This window comes from Schistocerca serialis, chromosome 2, assembly GCF_023864345.2.
Source record: "Schistocerca serialis cubense isolate TAMUIC-IGC-003099 chromosome 2, iqSchSeri2.2, whole genome shotgun sequence".
NCBI classification, from domain to species: Eukaryota; Metazoa; Arthropoda; class Insecta; order Orthoptera; family Acrididae; genus Schistocerca; species Schistocerca serialis.
This window is the reverse complement of record NC_064639.1, coordinates 41,878,703-41,894,826: the sequence shown is the minus strand read 5'-3', so window position 1 is coordinate 41,894,826 and position 16,124 is coordinate 41,878,703. Positions and strand designations below refer to the sequence as shown.

Sequence of the window (16,124 nt, the reverse complement as noted above, 5' to 3'; positions counted from 1 at the left end):
TGTTGGATGTGGGGAGAGATGGCGGAATTTTGAGAACGGATGATCTGGACGTGTGTCCATCAGACAGAGTAAATTTGTAAGACTGAATGTCATGAACTGATATATATATATATATATATATATATATATATATATATATATATACTTTTGAACACTATTAAGGTAAATACATTGTTTGTTCTCTATAAAAATCTTTCATTTGCTAAGTATGCCTATCAGTACTTAGTGCCTTCAGTAGTTAGAATCTTTTATTTAGCTGACAGTATTGGCGCTTGCTGTATTGCAGTAGTTCGAGTAACCAAGATTTTTGTGAGGTAAGTGAGTCATGACAGGTATAGGTTATTGTTAGTCAGGGCCATTCTTTTGTAGGGATTATTGAAAGTCAGATTACGTGGCGCTAAAAATATTGTGGGTCGGTTTAGTGATGATCAGAATAAGTAAAGAGAGAAATGTCTGAGTACGTTCTGTTTTGCTTAGCTGTTTGAAAACCAAATAACGTAGAGGTTTTCCAGCACAGTAAAATATAGATTTTCCTAAGGGGGTGTTTCAAATCATCATGTTGAACTCTGAAGTGCTTTGAGTTGGTGAATATTTTGTGTATTGAGATCACGAAGTGGACTTAGTTTACGTTAGTTTTTGATGGTTATTTAATTTGGGGCTTTTTATACCGTCCACGTAACGCTATTGATGTAATTTTACTGCGTTTGATAAGGGTATTTTTGTTTGCATTTCAACTGAGTGCCGTAGGATCACTTCCCGTTTATTTGTGATGTCTTTTCTTGAATAAACAATATTGATCATAATTCTCTGTCTTCTACGTCGATTACAGGTATTACAATACAACCCTTTTTATTAAGTTATTCACTTAACTTCTATTTTGTATTTCTATGTATGCAAATGCGTAGACAGTTTAACAGCAGGATCACAGCTGCAGGTAAATATCTGCGGTGTATGAGCGGCAGGGGACGAAAGCAGATGTGAGCGGCTCGACCCTATGGCTACATCGAGCTACTTTTTTAAACAGGGTCGTGCATAGCAGAAGTACCAAAATTACTAGTAACCATAGAAAAAGACACAACTGGTTTGCTCATACAGGATGGTACCAGGAAGAGCAACTACTCAGCACTACCCGTTTGGTTTCGTTGCAGTTAAGGTTTCCTCGTCCGGGATATGAATTTAGTCCCTTTAGGACTACAACTCCAAATTCTAACACTTTACAGTATACTGTGAGTCCAGATCCAAAGGCTGTTGAATGATAGGCAGTCTGCGTCGGGTCTTGAGCGTAATGACCTTGCTGCAGTTGTGTGCGTGAGAATTGGTAGCAAAAACTGGGTATGAAGAAGTTCGCCACGGAACTTCAAAAAACGAGAAGTAGGCTACGCACGGGCTTGCTGAGTTTTCGAGTCCGCAGCGGCCAGCTGCGGTGGAGGAATACCAGCTCTGGCGGCTACAGTAACGCGGGCCATCGGTGGCGACTTCGCCAGCATCGATGCTTCCGGCAGCAGCAGTAAATCAGAAGCAGCCAACATGAGCAACAAGTTAAGTACCTACGGCGATAGTGCTGAAATGTGTGAACCTGCAGCGTCAGTGATGGAGCTTCGAACGGATAAGCAGCCAATCTGTGATGTTCAGGTAATTTTAGTGAGCCAGTTAGTCCAAAAACTGAACGTGGTAGTGTTGACAGGGACAATATTAGCGGGGAGACATAATTGCGAATGATTCAATGACGTGGTTAAGGGGAATTCTGATAAACTTGGACTCTAAGATGGTGGCATTTGGTACAGCGATAGGTTCAGTAAAATCAGAGGTACGTTAAGGAGAGTGAAATGTAACTGTAATGGTAAAAGCTGAGGCGAAGAAAATTGAATCAGATGCAGAAGGGGTGACAGATTGAAAATCAGAAGCCATACGGGGAGCTGAAGGCAGAATTTCTGGAGAGGTTGGCCTGGTTGACACCGGAGTCGAATCAGTGGAAAATGATTTAGGGGGCACGTTGGAAAAAGCACATAACGGGCTGGGTGGCAATGTTAAGAATTTGTGCTGATGTGAAATACACCTGACGAAGTGACCACTAAGCCTATTAACAATTTGTCTGCTAGATTGTGATAAAGAGGTGGTGAAAAATAGACAACAGTTGGAAGCAGGGATTAATAACGACGTTTTGTTAAGCGAACAGCAGAGTTAAGAGGTATGGGAAGAATTAAATAACTAAGCTGAGAATCAAGCTACTAGTGTGATAGGTGTTCCATGAATTATTTCGGGAGCAGCGAAGTATTTTGCAAATGGTGGAATATACGATCCAGAAAATGTTCTTGCTGCGTATATAGAAAGTGTTGTGAGAGGAACGTCAGAAGAGGCAAAAATTAAATTAGCTGAATGACATTTTGCGGGCAATGCACAATCACAGGCAAGTTTAACGAGTGTATCATTTACTTCCTATGAAGTGTCCTCAAAAAAATTGGAATGAAGAGAAAGAAACGCAAGTTCTGAATGAGTTCCTAAATTGACCAAGTTTCAAACACGGAAGTGGGTCGACGCGATATTTTTGTGAGCATGAACTGGCTAAGATGACGCACATAAATCGTCCAACGGGTCTGTTGACTGAAATCACGATGCTCAACAGACCCTTACCAAAATATTTACAATGTGATCTTGCCCACAGTCCGACAAATTCCAATGATGAGCTTTTACATTTTATTGAGAAACTTGAAAAGGTATTGAAATGAAAGCCACATAACTGGAACAGTGAACAGGGAAATGGCTACCAGAATGAGAACAATAGTAATATTCCCAATAATTACAATAATCATAACAGAAATAATTATCACCATAGTGGAGCCGGCCGCAGTGTCCGAGCGGTTCTAGGTGCTTCAGTCTGGAACCGCGCGATCACTACGGTCAAAGGTTCGAATCCTGCCTCGGGCATGGGTGTGTGTGATGTCCTTAGGTTAGTTAGGTTTAAGTAGTTCTAAGTTCTAGGGGACTGATGACCTCAGATGTTGAGTCCCATAGTGCTCAGAGACATTTGAACCATTTTGAACCATTTATCACTATAATAATAATTTTCAAACACGAAGTGGAAATGGAAACTTTCATAACAGAAATCGAAACTCGGAACAAAGTTATGAGGGGCAGAAGCCTCATGAAATATGACACCAGAATAAGAGGTAGGGAAATTAGAGATCGCCGCATCTCAGGTCCGAAGATGGTGAAATAAACCGGGGCTATGTTAAAAACTGTGGACGTCGAATATTCGGCAGACAAGGCACAAATGTTGGAGACAGAGATTATAAGAAGCAAGAATAAAAGAAGGAATAATTTTAAGCAATGAAAATGTTAAAGGGGCGCAAGAAATGTTGTAAAATGTGTAGAGATATGTGAGAATGATGAAATGTGGCAGAAAAATTTATTTTGTAAAAGGGAAGTGAATGACAGAATGAATGTATGCTTCATGAAAGATTCTGTGGTAGGATAAAGGTACTGGGGTAGAACTGAATTTAATGGAGGTGCAATGTATGACGAATTCTAATGAGGCACTAGTCAGTAACAACAGTTATAGCAGTCTACGTGAAAGTAATATGAATGATTTTGTATTGAGGGAAATGTGTGAGGATACATGTGAAGGTGATGAAGTTGTAGACGCATCCGCTGGAGGTGAATTTGGTGGTGTATCGACGGAAGTGTGTGAAGGTATTTGCAAAGGTGGCGTAGCAGCAGTCTCGTCAGCTGGTGGTGAATTTTCTCACTTATCAGTGGAAGTTGGTGATTTATTGTTAAAGAGAGGTGAATGTGAGGTTTTATAAGCTTAAGTTGAGAACGTTGAAGCTCCTGAGGTAGATATCTCGGAGGAAGAAGTTTGTGCATTTATTTCTATTGATGGAAGTGGACTAACAGTCCTTGATGAAAGCATGAATTATGAGTGGATGCGGAAGGATCCGTGAAAATGTGTTAGACGACATGTAAAACTTAAAGTGACGGAGGCGTTTGAGAGTAGACAGAATGTAACGGAGACAAAGTTAGATCAGAACGTGGCGCAATTGGAGTGCACTGTGAATTCTATTGTGCAACAATTGTGTGTTCGCAGAGATTGACAGAGTTATTGGTGGTGATTTCTATAATGTATCGAAGAATGAAATAGACGTTTTAAGTAATGAAACATGTGAGTTATTGGCGGATGTTAGTAGAGTTAATTTTGACAACGTTTCCTGTGATTCGGCGTACATAATTGAGGATTTGTTGAAGAGAGACCAAGTTTTATGTTGTGTGGTTAACTGTGAAAATACTGCAGTTCGAAGGAAGCGAGTAGCATATTTCATGCTTACGAGGATGATGAAGTGACGGGTTTTGAGACTGATTTAATTTTCCAGAGGAGCTGGAGGTAGATCAGAAGACTCCAGGAATGGATAACGAGATTGAAGGCTGCTCTCTAATCATAACGCGTATCATAAATATGGAGGAGAAGAAAGGGATAATAAAAATGATTGTTTGAGGGAACAATGTTTAGAGAAGGATGAAATTAAAAATGTGCAGCCTGTATGTGAAAGAACGTTGTTGATGAAGAAAGAAAGTGAGAGTTCCTCGAAAATGAAATGGTGTTCCAGCTGTGGTCACAAATTATATCTATATACGTAAGCATCCGTTCGTGGAAGAAGACAGAGGCCGCGAATTATAGCAGGTGAAAAAGAGAAAAAAAGTGAGATTCAGAACATACTGACAGTGGCGGGGTAAATGTAGGCGTCAACGATGGCAGAGTTACACCTTGTAAAAGAAAAAACGGTGTGTACATTAATATAAGTTTGCAAATAAATCTATTTTCATGCGTAGTTTTAAGAATCTTGGGGGATATTAATGTTTTGTGGAAGCGGTAATTGGGTACAATTAAGATGTACGTTGTGCGGAGGTGTGTGTGTTGACGTTTGGCCGGACGGCTCTTGGTGCACGGAGGTCGTTATTTGCGAAATAGTGGAATAAACTGTGCTCTACATAAGATTTGGGGAGAAATTTCAAGGTGTTACTGAAATGCGTTAATCGTTGTTTTTCGATGGGATTCTCATGACTAGACGTAATTTATTTGAAATTATTTTTCGCACAAAATCTGGTGTGTGGAAGTCGTCAGATATTAAAATGTTAATTACTTGTGGGAGTAAAACATGTAGTGACGTGCAAATTACCAACTAAGTTTTTTGGAGTATATTACATTCGTTAGTTTTATGATGTATGTTATTTTGGAACTGTTTTGAATGCATTTGTATGTATATGTTGTGGACAACTTTGCAATGTGTTTCAGACACTAAGTCTACGGATATGTGTTTTATTACGCAAATAAGGTATTGATAAATTATGACCCAGTTATGTGCTGAGTTAAGTTGAAAGTTAAATCGGCGATATCTGCACAGGGTAGTATTAGTTCTAAAGTTTCTAATAAGACGCGATAAAATTGTAGAGAAATGATAAAATGTCATTTGAGCTAGAGTGTCGAACAAATTTCATAGCACGAAAAATGTGTTTTCTTGTGGGTACATGGACAGGTTACTACTTGCAGAGAAATACCTGCAGGGCACGAAAGCAGACGTGCGCAACCAGACCCTATGGCTACATCGAGCTACTCTTTTGAACAAAGCTGTGCATAGCCCAAGTACCTGAAGTACGAGCAACTGCAAGTAAAAACAGGACTCGTATCGGATGCTGTTTGCAAGAGCAACTCCTGAGCAGTAACCGTAAGGTACCGTCGCAGGCAGAAGCAACCAGTGAGACATTTACGTTTCAAGCGAACATTGTACGCAGGCACAGGTAAATGTAACGCCAGGACAGAGTGACAGAAAGGGCAATCGTGTTAGGCCGTGCCCATGGCCATACGATAAGTGAGGTTGCTGTATTTTTGGTGTTTCGTTCAAAGTGTCTACAAGCAGCTGTGTAACAACATGGCCACGGAACGCGTCGTCGGAAATGTAGTCAGTTGAAGATCTTGACTGACACGGATCAGACACGCGCTTCACAGATTGTGAATCAAACTCGCTTCCAAACCCGACAGGTAGCGAATGGAGATTTTTCCCAATCTGTTAGCCAGAGAATATTGTGACATGAACTGCGTGCACTGAACATTCAGAGTCGGTCACTTTGCAGGAGGCCATTGCTCACACAAGCGCAGAAAGAAGACAACAGCAAAGTTCATTGGAGTGGAAGATACTGTGACTGCATTTCTGGTTACTCCGTCACCCCATAACTTCTTGATTGGTCCCTGACTCGAACCCGTTAGAAAACGTGTGGCACATGTTGGAACAGCACGTAGAAGACCAAAATCAGCTTCGCCGTAGTTTTTATGAAACCCCTCGATGAAATCCTGAGCGAGTTGCTTGACCTGGATGCGACTTATCTGCCTAACCTTGCGGACTCACTTCCTAATCGCAGCCAAGCGGTCATCAAGCACAGGGGAGGAATTGCAGGATATTAAATGATGCTTATGATGATTTAGCTAAGGGGTCAGTATTTTTTTTTTTTGTCAGGTGAGCCTAGGTTTGCGATATCTGACGATAACGAGGGATCTTATGGCAATCCCGACTACGTTTTTATTGCAGGAGGTGGTGGTGAGCGCGTGTCGAAACAGTTTCACCGTTTTGTTATAAAGGAACGAACTCGATATGTACACGATATTTCGCCTGAACATGAAGAGTTGGAATCTCCTTGAAATGATACGTCATCAAAGTGACATGACTCGATTGATGATCAGACAGAATTTCCTCGATAGAAACTTTTTGGGTTTTAGAGTTGTTTTTAATTGTACACAATGTCAAAGCCGAAATTAATTCAAAGCGACACTGATAGCGGAAGCCTAAGCACTTACATGAGAAACAGGTACGTTTACTCATGCAGCAAAATTAGTTAAGAGAGATCCCAATTAGTTTCATTACTGTACACCATCATATTTAAGATCGAGAGTCTCTTATTTGCACATGATTACAGTGGACATACACAAACGTTGCCGCTGTGTTATGCTAGCAGCTTGGAACTCAAATGACGTTACTGCCCTCGCAACGCAGACCGTTGCCATCAATGAACAGAAATGTCAGGACAAAGGAATCTGGAATAATCACGTTGTAAATGGAGGCCTTGCACACCGAGCTGGCGCTAAAGAGAAACAGAAATGCTGAACGTCAATTAACGCTAACAGAGCAAGTTCATTGTACTGCTTCAGCAAGTTCCTTTGCCTTTATAAGGCAGTTGACGAAATAGCTGGGGCATCTCTCTTAACTGCGTTATTCCTCAGAATTACTAAGCTGTCCTCTTATTGCTAATGAAGTTTTATCTCTCTGTTCTGAAGGACATTTTACACACGGTCTGGTCATTTCGATTTTGTCTTTGTAGCTGTTAATACAAATACTTTCTCGTCAGACGCATTCCATTACTCAAAGTAATTCATACAAATATTTTATAAGATTGAGGAAAAAGTGACGTTAGCTTAGGAACTGGTCTTCCATATTTACTGTTTGTTCTCGCTCTATCTTTCTGTCTCGCTCAAACACATAACCACACACACTGAAGGAAAGACGATCGGGTTTCATTAAGATCATTCAACGATGGTCTCATTAGAGACATAGTAGAATACCGGACAGGAGAAGTATTAGAAGTTGGGGAAAGGGGAAGGGAAGGCAAAGGTATCGAAAGGATACTCTTCAAAGAAGTCATCGTGTTATTCGCTTTAAGAGTTTTAGGAAAACCACTAAAGATCCTCGCACAAACGAAAAAATGGCTGATATCGAAATAAGTGTCCAAGGAATAGAAAAGCAACTGGAATCACTCAACAGAGGAAAGTCCACTGGACCTGACGGGATACCAATTCGATTCTACACCGAGTACGCGAAAGAACTTGCCCCCCTTCTAACAGCCGTGTACCGCAAGTCTCTAGAGGAACGGAAGGTTCCAAATGATTGGAAAAGAGCACAGGAAGTCCCAGTCTTCAAGAAGGGTCGTCGAGCAGATGCGCAAAACTATAGACCTGTATCTCTGACGTCGATCTGTTGTAGAATTTTAGAACATGTTTTTTGCTCGAGTATCATGTCGTTTTGGGAAACCCAGAATCTACTATGTAGGAATCAACATGGATTCCGGAAACAGCGATCATGTGAGACCCAACTCGCTTTATTTGTTCATGAGACCCGGAAAATATTAGATACAGGCTCCCAGGTAGATGCTATTTTTCTTGACTTCCGAAAGGCGTTCCATACAGTTCCGCACTGTCGCCTGATAAACAAAGTAAGAGCCTACGGAATATCAGACCAGCTGTGTGGCTGGATTGAAGAGTTTTTGGCAAACAGAACACAGCATGTTGTTATCAATGGAGAGACGTCTACAGACGTTAAAGTAACCTCTGGCGTGCCACAGGGGAGTGTTATGGGACCATTGCGTTTCACAATATATATAAATGACCTAGTAGATAGTGTCGGAAGTTCCACGCGGCTTTTCGCGGATGATGCTGTAGTATACAGCGAAGTTGCAGCTTTAGAAAATTGTAGCGAAATGCAGGAAGATCTGCAGCGGATAGGCACTTGGTGGAGGGAGTGGCAACTGACCCTTAACATAGACAAATGTAATGTATTACGAATACATAGAAAGAAGGATCCTTTATTGTATGATTATATGATAGCGGAACAAACACTGGTAGCAGTTACTTCTGTAAAATATCTGGGAGTATGCGTGCGGAACGATTTGAAGTGGAATGATCATATAAAATCATTGGGAGAGTGCTTAGAAAATGTAGTCCATCAACAAAGGAGGTGGCTTACAAAACACTCGTTCGACCTATACTTGAATATTGCTCATCAGTGTGGGATCCGTACCAGATCGGTTTGACGGAGGAGATAGAGAAGATCCAAAGAAGAGCGGCGCGTTTCGTCACAGGGTTATTTGGTAACCGTTATAGCGTTACGGAGATGTTTAATAAACTCAAGTGGCAGACTCTGCAAGAGAGGCGCTCTGCATCGCGGTGTAGATTGCTCGCCAGGTTTCGAGAGGGTGCGTTTCTGGATGAGGTATCGAATATGTTGCTTCCCCCTACTTATACCTCCCGAGGAGATCACGAATGTAAAATTAGAGAAATTAGAGCGCGCACGGAGGCTTTCAGACAGTCGTTCTTCCCGCGAACCATACGCGACTGGAACAGGGAAGGGAGGTAATGACAGTGGCACGTAAAGTGCCCTCCGCCACACACCGTTGGGTGGCTTGCGGAGTATAAATGTAGATGCAGATGTAGATGAAAGAACTTAGTCTACATTGTCGATCTGAAGCATCGTTCTTTCGAAAGGAAGTCCTGTGCCTCGTCATTGCAGCGCCTCGCTCAGACACGCATGGCTTGTGTTGTTTATATTCGAGAAACCTGCGTGTATAAAGATAAGTTCCTTACGATCACAAAAACTTGAGGCATTTTCTATAACACTTCTAAGCCTCTGCAAACATGACGTAAAGCAATTTTCAAATGTTTATATCTATTGAAGCTTGTCATGATCTAACTTTGTTTTCATTTGTCCGATTGGACTAAAACTACTGGGGACGTGATACGGGCTATTGGGCGTGTATGCATTCAGTTCATGTTCTCGCATTTTAATAGAGTTGTAACAGAATCCCAGTGTGAGCTTACTGTTTACGCCAGTCCACTTTATTAGCAGAACCGTCCATAAATAAAGGTGATGGTTTAGAGGTTGGAGTCAAGAGCTGACAAAGACAGTGAGCTGGTAGAGATCGGCGGGGACAACAGATATTAATTTCACGGTGGATGACGAAGTAGTTTTAAGATTTCACAACAAGCGGTTCGGGGTACACTTGCTACTAATCAACAGCCATCAGTAATCATGTTATGCCTTACCCCATACTAACACTGAATTTAACTATCTGTCCATTGGGGTAGGGCAGCATTGCAGTTCTCTTTGTGAAGAAAAATGTGGGTGGGGGGACATCTGCCCCTTGGTCCCCTTCTTCCTCCCCCCCCCTCACCCTCCCCTGGGTATGTCGACGGCTAGAGTTATTCCATACACAAAGCTTAAATGTCTGGGAATGTTGCTAGAGAAATTGGTGACAGCTTTAGTTCAGCGGTTCAAACAAGTGTAACAATAAAACTTTCATGTTCTATCTCTCTCTTTGTCACACATACACAATAAAAGTAATTAGAATGCACTTAAAACAGTGTTAGTGGTGAAAGAATGAGTTTAAGTAACAACCAAAAATTACAGCACTATTGCATTAAAACGGTATTAGGGAAGTCGCAACAATAAGTCGCAGGGGGTGATCGTTGCTGTGTTCTGAGAATCCTTCATACTTGAACTGTACCCGCTGTGCCAAGTGTGTGGGCAGAGTCGTTCACTGTCATTGTTCGTTTGGAGTGCTTGCTATGGCACTCGTGGTCACAAAGTGAGAATCAGGCAGTTTTGCTGTACAACATCGCACTTGGTTTAAACTTAGACCAGTGCTTTGAAGAAATGACTCCTGCACTCGGTGATGTGTGTCCACGTAGAACAACTATATTCATGTGGCACAGAGAATTCCAAAGAAGGAATTTCACTCTAAAGGACGCTGACGGGACGGGAAGGCCACGATCACCAGTTAAGGAGGAAAACATTGATGCTGCGAGGAAAATGATTGACGAAGATAGGCGAGTGCCTATAAGCAGATAAAGGCTTAATACACCAGCAATTCGGTCGATGTTGCATGATCATTTGCAAGGAAAGAACGTTCGTTATTTGTGGATGCCGCATATATTGACGAAAGAGCAGATGACACGACGTGGGACTTGGTGCTGGGAGATGTTAAAGAAGTTTTCCAAGGGACAATGTCAGTACATGAATAACATCGTGACCTGTCACTCGGTTGTTCTATTATGACGGGACGACTAACACACAAAACAAAGTTTCGGTGTTTGAAGATGATGACCCACTACTAGGTGTCAGAAAATCCCAGTCAGAAATGAATAAAATGGTAGCTTTTTTTTTTCAAAATCGAGAGAGATAAATGGTACACTGAGCAATGCCTGCTCAAAGTCATCCGATCTTTGAAGAAACTGCGGCCGAAGTGAAGAATTGATGGATACCTGGTTCCTCCATCACGACAACGCTCCAGTTCACCGCGCTAAAGCATACAATGAATGTCTGTGGGGTACAGGCCTCAAACTTCTTGAGCTCCCTGCTTGCAGTCCAGACCTTGCTCCTTGAGACTTTGCACTGCTCCCGCATGTGAAAATCAATCTGAAAGGACTGCAGTTTTCAAGTGCTGAGAACCTACTGGGGGCTTTGGACAACGTGTGCCCCATCCTTCCTACAGAAACTTGGAAGAACAGGTTTAGAGAATGGTTTTGCTGGTTGGAGAAATGTATTCAGTGTGGTGGAAATAACTTCGACGGAATTAAGTAAATAAAGCTGTATTGCTAAACTTTCCTAGTTCTTGCCAAGACTGCACATGAAATCACCTTTATCTTGATAGAGGATTAGTGTTGGTGTCATTACCAGTTCACACACCTTAAAACTTTTCTTAAAATAACAACATTCATGCGTGACGTAATTAGAAACTGCTTTTAATCGTTCGTGGCGAATGCAATTGAACGATGGTCATAAAACAAAGGAGTAATGCTGTTACAACTTAATAACTGACCCAGTTAGCATTTACATAATTTCGTGACAGATTTAACAAATCAGCTATCTAAAGTGAACGGCACTTTTATTGTTACCGTGCTAGAAAATAAAGCAGACGCCACATGTTAAAGAAATGAGTACAAGTTATTAGCCTCATCTGTCTACGGCAGTCGATTTCTTTCGTGTCATGAACTGTACTTGAGGCTGAATCAGTTAAGTTTCGTTTACTTTCTTCAGACGTTCCGCGTTATTTTGAAGGTAATACTAATTACCAAAGAAAAAATCGCTCTGTGCTGGGGAATTTGCTACAATATACGGTACCATCTAGTAAGAGAGACAGCTGTAGGTGGAGAAGCAAAAGCTAAAAATGCAACGTCGTTTAAAGTCATCCGTTTGTCTCACTGCTCCCACCCGGCAGTGCAGCCAGTCTAGAGCGCAGAACCCAATACATCTCCCACCCGCTCTCTGGGGACGCGACACGTGTCGGCTGTTTCGGCCGGAAATGCGAACTGAGGCTGCACGATTCCAACCATGCCACACACACTGTCAAAGAGGCGAACTGGTGATCTGCGTACCAGTAGGAATGTCGTAATGTGTCACCAGCAGTCTCAATACCTAGCTTCTTACATTCTTCGGCCATTTGATTTTTAGGTATCTGCGCATAATACACGCACCGAGAGCGATAGAAAGAGTGGTGGAAGGGGGGGGGGGGAGGGTTGGAGAGAGAGAGAGAGACAGAGAGAGAGAGAGACAGAGACAGAGAAGAGTGAGAGGGTGGGGAATCAGAGAGTATAGTGCGAGAGAAATATATAGAGATAGAGTTAGCATGACACACATTATTGACACATAGCGCGTGTTAGAAAATGCGAAACACTGGGCTATCCAAATATTACGAGTTTAAGGCTCTGTCAATAAACTGTTTTAAAAATTTAAAAAAACCTTCAACGTGAAATAACCATAGCAGATGCTTACATTTCAACACTCTTTGTTCCACGCACAGATTAAGAAGATTAGGAAAAATCAACTTAGTGTATTTAATCTGGCTTATCTCACGTTTCTAACAGTACAAATAAATAAGCTGCAAGTGCACGCAGTTTTACTATCACCGAATATGAGATTGATCTACAGCAGAGCTTCCTCAAACTTTGCGAAAATACTATTAACAACACGGTGGTTTTTTCTCGACGTTTTGACGACTATCATTTTTTAAATTATGATATGATTTCTGTATTATTAGTTAAGATTTCAAATACAAGTAATCACAAGAGAAACTAACTTTCTCTCATTATTATTATTATTATTATTATTATTATGTGCGTATGGGCCCTGTCGGATCATGCATTACATTTATGATTCGCCATTCTAAGAGCTCATGTAGTTTCATTCTTTCGCTACGTGCTTTCTTCCTTTCTTCTGACCACTTTGTCCCTGACCTTTTAAGGACTTCATTCTTTGGCTTTAATACCCATCTATTTATCTTATGATGGTAACGTGTCCTGTCTAGTATGTCCGATGTTCCTATCTGTGACTTTTCCAAGTCATATTTCACTTGTTCTATCCATGGTACGTTCTTCAGTTTAGCAATGTATATCAAAATCTTGTGAGTTAGCCTTGAAGATAGGAGCCTATGAATGTGTCCATAGAATTTCAGCATTCGTTTCCTGATATCTGCGGCAAGGTTGGACAGTTCTTCTATTGATTTGCGCGATTTGAGTCTATACCCCTCTTCTGTTTTATCTGGTTCCAGCATTTCCCTCATGATCTTTCTTTGCTCCTTCAAGATGTTCTCCAGATTGCCTTTTCTATTAAGTACCAAGGTTTGGCTAGCGTACAGCGCTTCAGGTTTAATCACTGTATTATTATGTTTGATCTTTGTATGAATGGACATACATTTCTTGTAGATTTCACGCGCTCTCTCATACGCTCCTTTGAGCTTTTGCAACCGAACTTTCTGTGCTTCCTTTTCCATCCCCGTTGGTTCAATGATCTCACTGAGGTATTGGAAGTGTCTAACTCGTTTGATCTTCCCGTATTTTGTGTTCAGTTCGTTAATGTCGAATTTAGAGCAAATAAAGTTGGTCTTCTCGAACGAAATTTGTAGTCCAGTTTTCTCACCGCTTTCCTTGAGGACTTCTAACTGTTTGCTCACTTTTTATTTTATTAAACTTCAAAATAAAGTAGATGTTCAATCAAAGTACAGGATTCTCGAGGTGGTCCGTCACGGAGACATATGGGAACCCCCGGTCTAGAGCTGGGGTTCTCAAACTGGAGTCGCGATCTCTGGCACCTTCCACTGCACCCACTTCGCGGGAGATCGCGTAAAAATTTTTAGAGATCGCGTTACTGACTAGAAAAAAAAACACTTTTATTCTGCGGTAAGAGATAAACAACTTTAACCAGTGACTGTACACGGACATTGTCTACAGTTTTTCGTATCTTACTACAAATAGTCACAGTCGTCAATAATTTTGAACGCCGAAATTAATTTGTTGTTGCCACTACATTCGCGAATACTTAACTGGAGATGTATAGAGAACTCTCGGAGGTCTCTGACAATCATGCACGTAGATAACCATTGTTGAAATTTATGGCATTTGAGTTCGTGCCGTTGGCAACAGTTTGTAACCAATTGTGTTCGATGCTTTTGGAACTTTCTCTGTTTCAGTCACAATGTTTACCTGTGCGAAAGCTTGGTTTATGTCACGTACTATATTTAACATAATGGTAAGCAGTCAGCGGCATGACAGGAAAGATTAATCGGAATGATCTACGAGCACTTCCCCATCTTCGATACTGCGGAAGAAAACTCGTCCACAGCCAGCTCTTTGCTTTCCACATTTTGAGTGGTGGTAGTATAGACCGAAACAAGAAGAAAATCTCCAGTAAACATTGGCTCTAAAGTGCCTATCATAAGAGCTATGAGCAGTCATTCATTCATCGTCGCTACTGCGAGACACATGTCTTTTGATTTATAAGTGAGCATATTTCCTAAGGTTTGAATTTTATAACCCATGTTTAACAGACTATATTTTCTTGTTCCAGTCCATATTTCCGTCGCCCAAAATATGGAAAGCAAAGAGCTTGCAACAGAAGAGATTTGTTCCGGAGTATTGAAGATGAAGAACTGCTCATAGTTCTTAAATTATGCATTTTGAAAACGATATTTATTAGAATTTTTTGCTTCGAATGATCGTTCTGGTCACCCATTTACTGGCAACTGTGAAATCATTCTATCAGGAAGACGTCCTTTTCTTCTAAGTTCATGATAAAGAACAAATGTACTTGATATGGAAAGAAGTCTAGCTTCAGATGCGTGAAATCAACATTACTACTTAGAACTCTTGCTAATTTTCCATGCATTCTATTTCAAACTGACAGACTGAGGTCAAAACTCATGATTTTTGTACATTTAAAAAATAAAGTATTGGTAGAGGAAATGACATGAAGCAAAGATAATCTAAGAACGTGAAGTGTGTAGGCTACTTACCACCGGGGACAACGAAGTCTTCATACTTCCGAATGCATGTTTCGAGGCTTGTGTTGCTGACAACGTCTGAAGCACTGTTTCCAGATTTGTCTGTCATTGCCGCGCGTGAGGACGGTATAAATGTTTAGTAAGCTAATTTCCGACTTCCTTAGTCTGTTTAAGGTTGAAATGTAGTGCAGAGAGTACCCAGAATAGAGGAAACCAACATCAACAGCCATGAAACTGCATCTAACACGCCGTTATTATATCAATAAACGATCGATAAGCACCATTTTCTGTGAATATTCGACTTTTACTGTTGTCATAACTTTACACTCCTTTCTCTGTGGTCATTTATGATCTTCTCAACCTGCCACACGTGCTGATACCTTTGTACTTGACTCAACTGACGGTTATTTTTTCTTTAACCTGAACCTGAAACAGAGATAAAATGTAATTAAAATGTGAAATGATGTATATTCTGATGCATCTAACATACAAGCAAGGGAGCCGTTAATCACTGTAGCCATAATTCTAGCAATTCAGGAGAGAATGAAATGAAAAATGTGGAAATGGACTGAAGTTAAAATGTCTGTTTTATGGAAGCAGATGTTGTGAACGTATGTCTTCTGTGTGGTACACATTTCAGTTTGAAAACAATTTGGTATGTTACCGATGTGTTGTTACGATGTACAGGTCTCATTTTTCTGCAAATCATGTGCTGTATGTTTAACACTAGGTGGTCAAATGAGTAGGGAGGGGGAATCTCATTGAACCCACAACTCTTTATATTCCTTACTATCTGTCCAAGTAACGATCATACAGCACTTATCAATTATTGTTTACTGAATAGTGCATGAAAATTTAGTGTCTACAAATTTTTAGAAAACTCCTCCTACGAAACAAAAAAATTAAACTATCCATTTGATTTCAACAAACCGTCCTTCCCCATCTTAGGTTTCCATGCTACAGAAAATTTTTGTATGTAAGATTTTCCTTAAATTCCCACCTCTACAACAATGTAGGTCTATGTTTGTTATTGGTGA

At 40.9% G+C, this 16,124-nt stretch overlaps 1 protein-coding gene across 1 annotated transcript in view; it reads right to left on the bottom strand.

The window, feature by feature from the left end:
- LOC126455427 (PDF receptor-like) overlaps positions 1-15,245 on the bottom strand; it is a 433,889-nt gene extending 418,644 nt beyond the window's left edge. Inside the window, exon 1 of the mRNA XM_050091177.1 lies at positions 15,100-15,245. Coding sequence (XP_049947134.1) covers positions 15,100-15,196 — 97 coding nt within the window. The 5' untranslated portion in view covers positions 15,197-15,245. The remainder of the gene's footprint in view (positions 1-15,099) is intronic.
- Between the last annotated feature and the right edge of the window lie 879 nt (positions 15,246-16,124).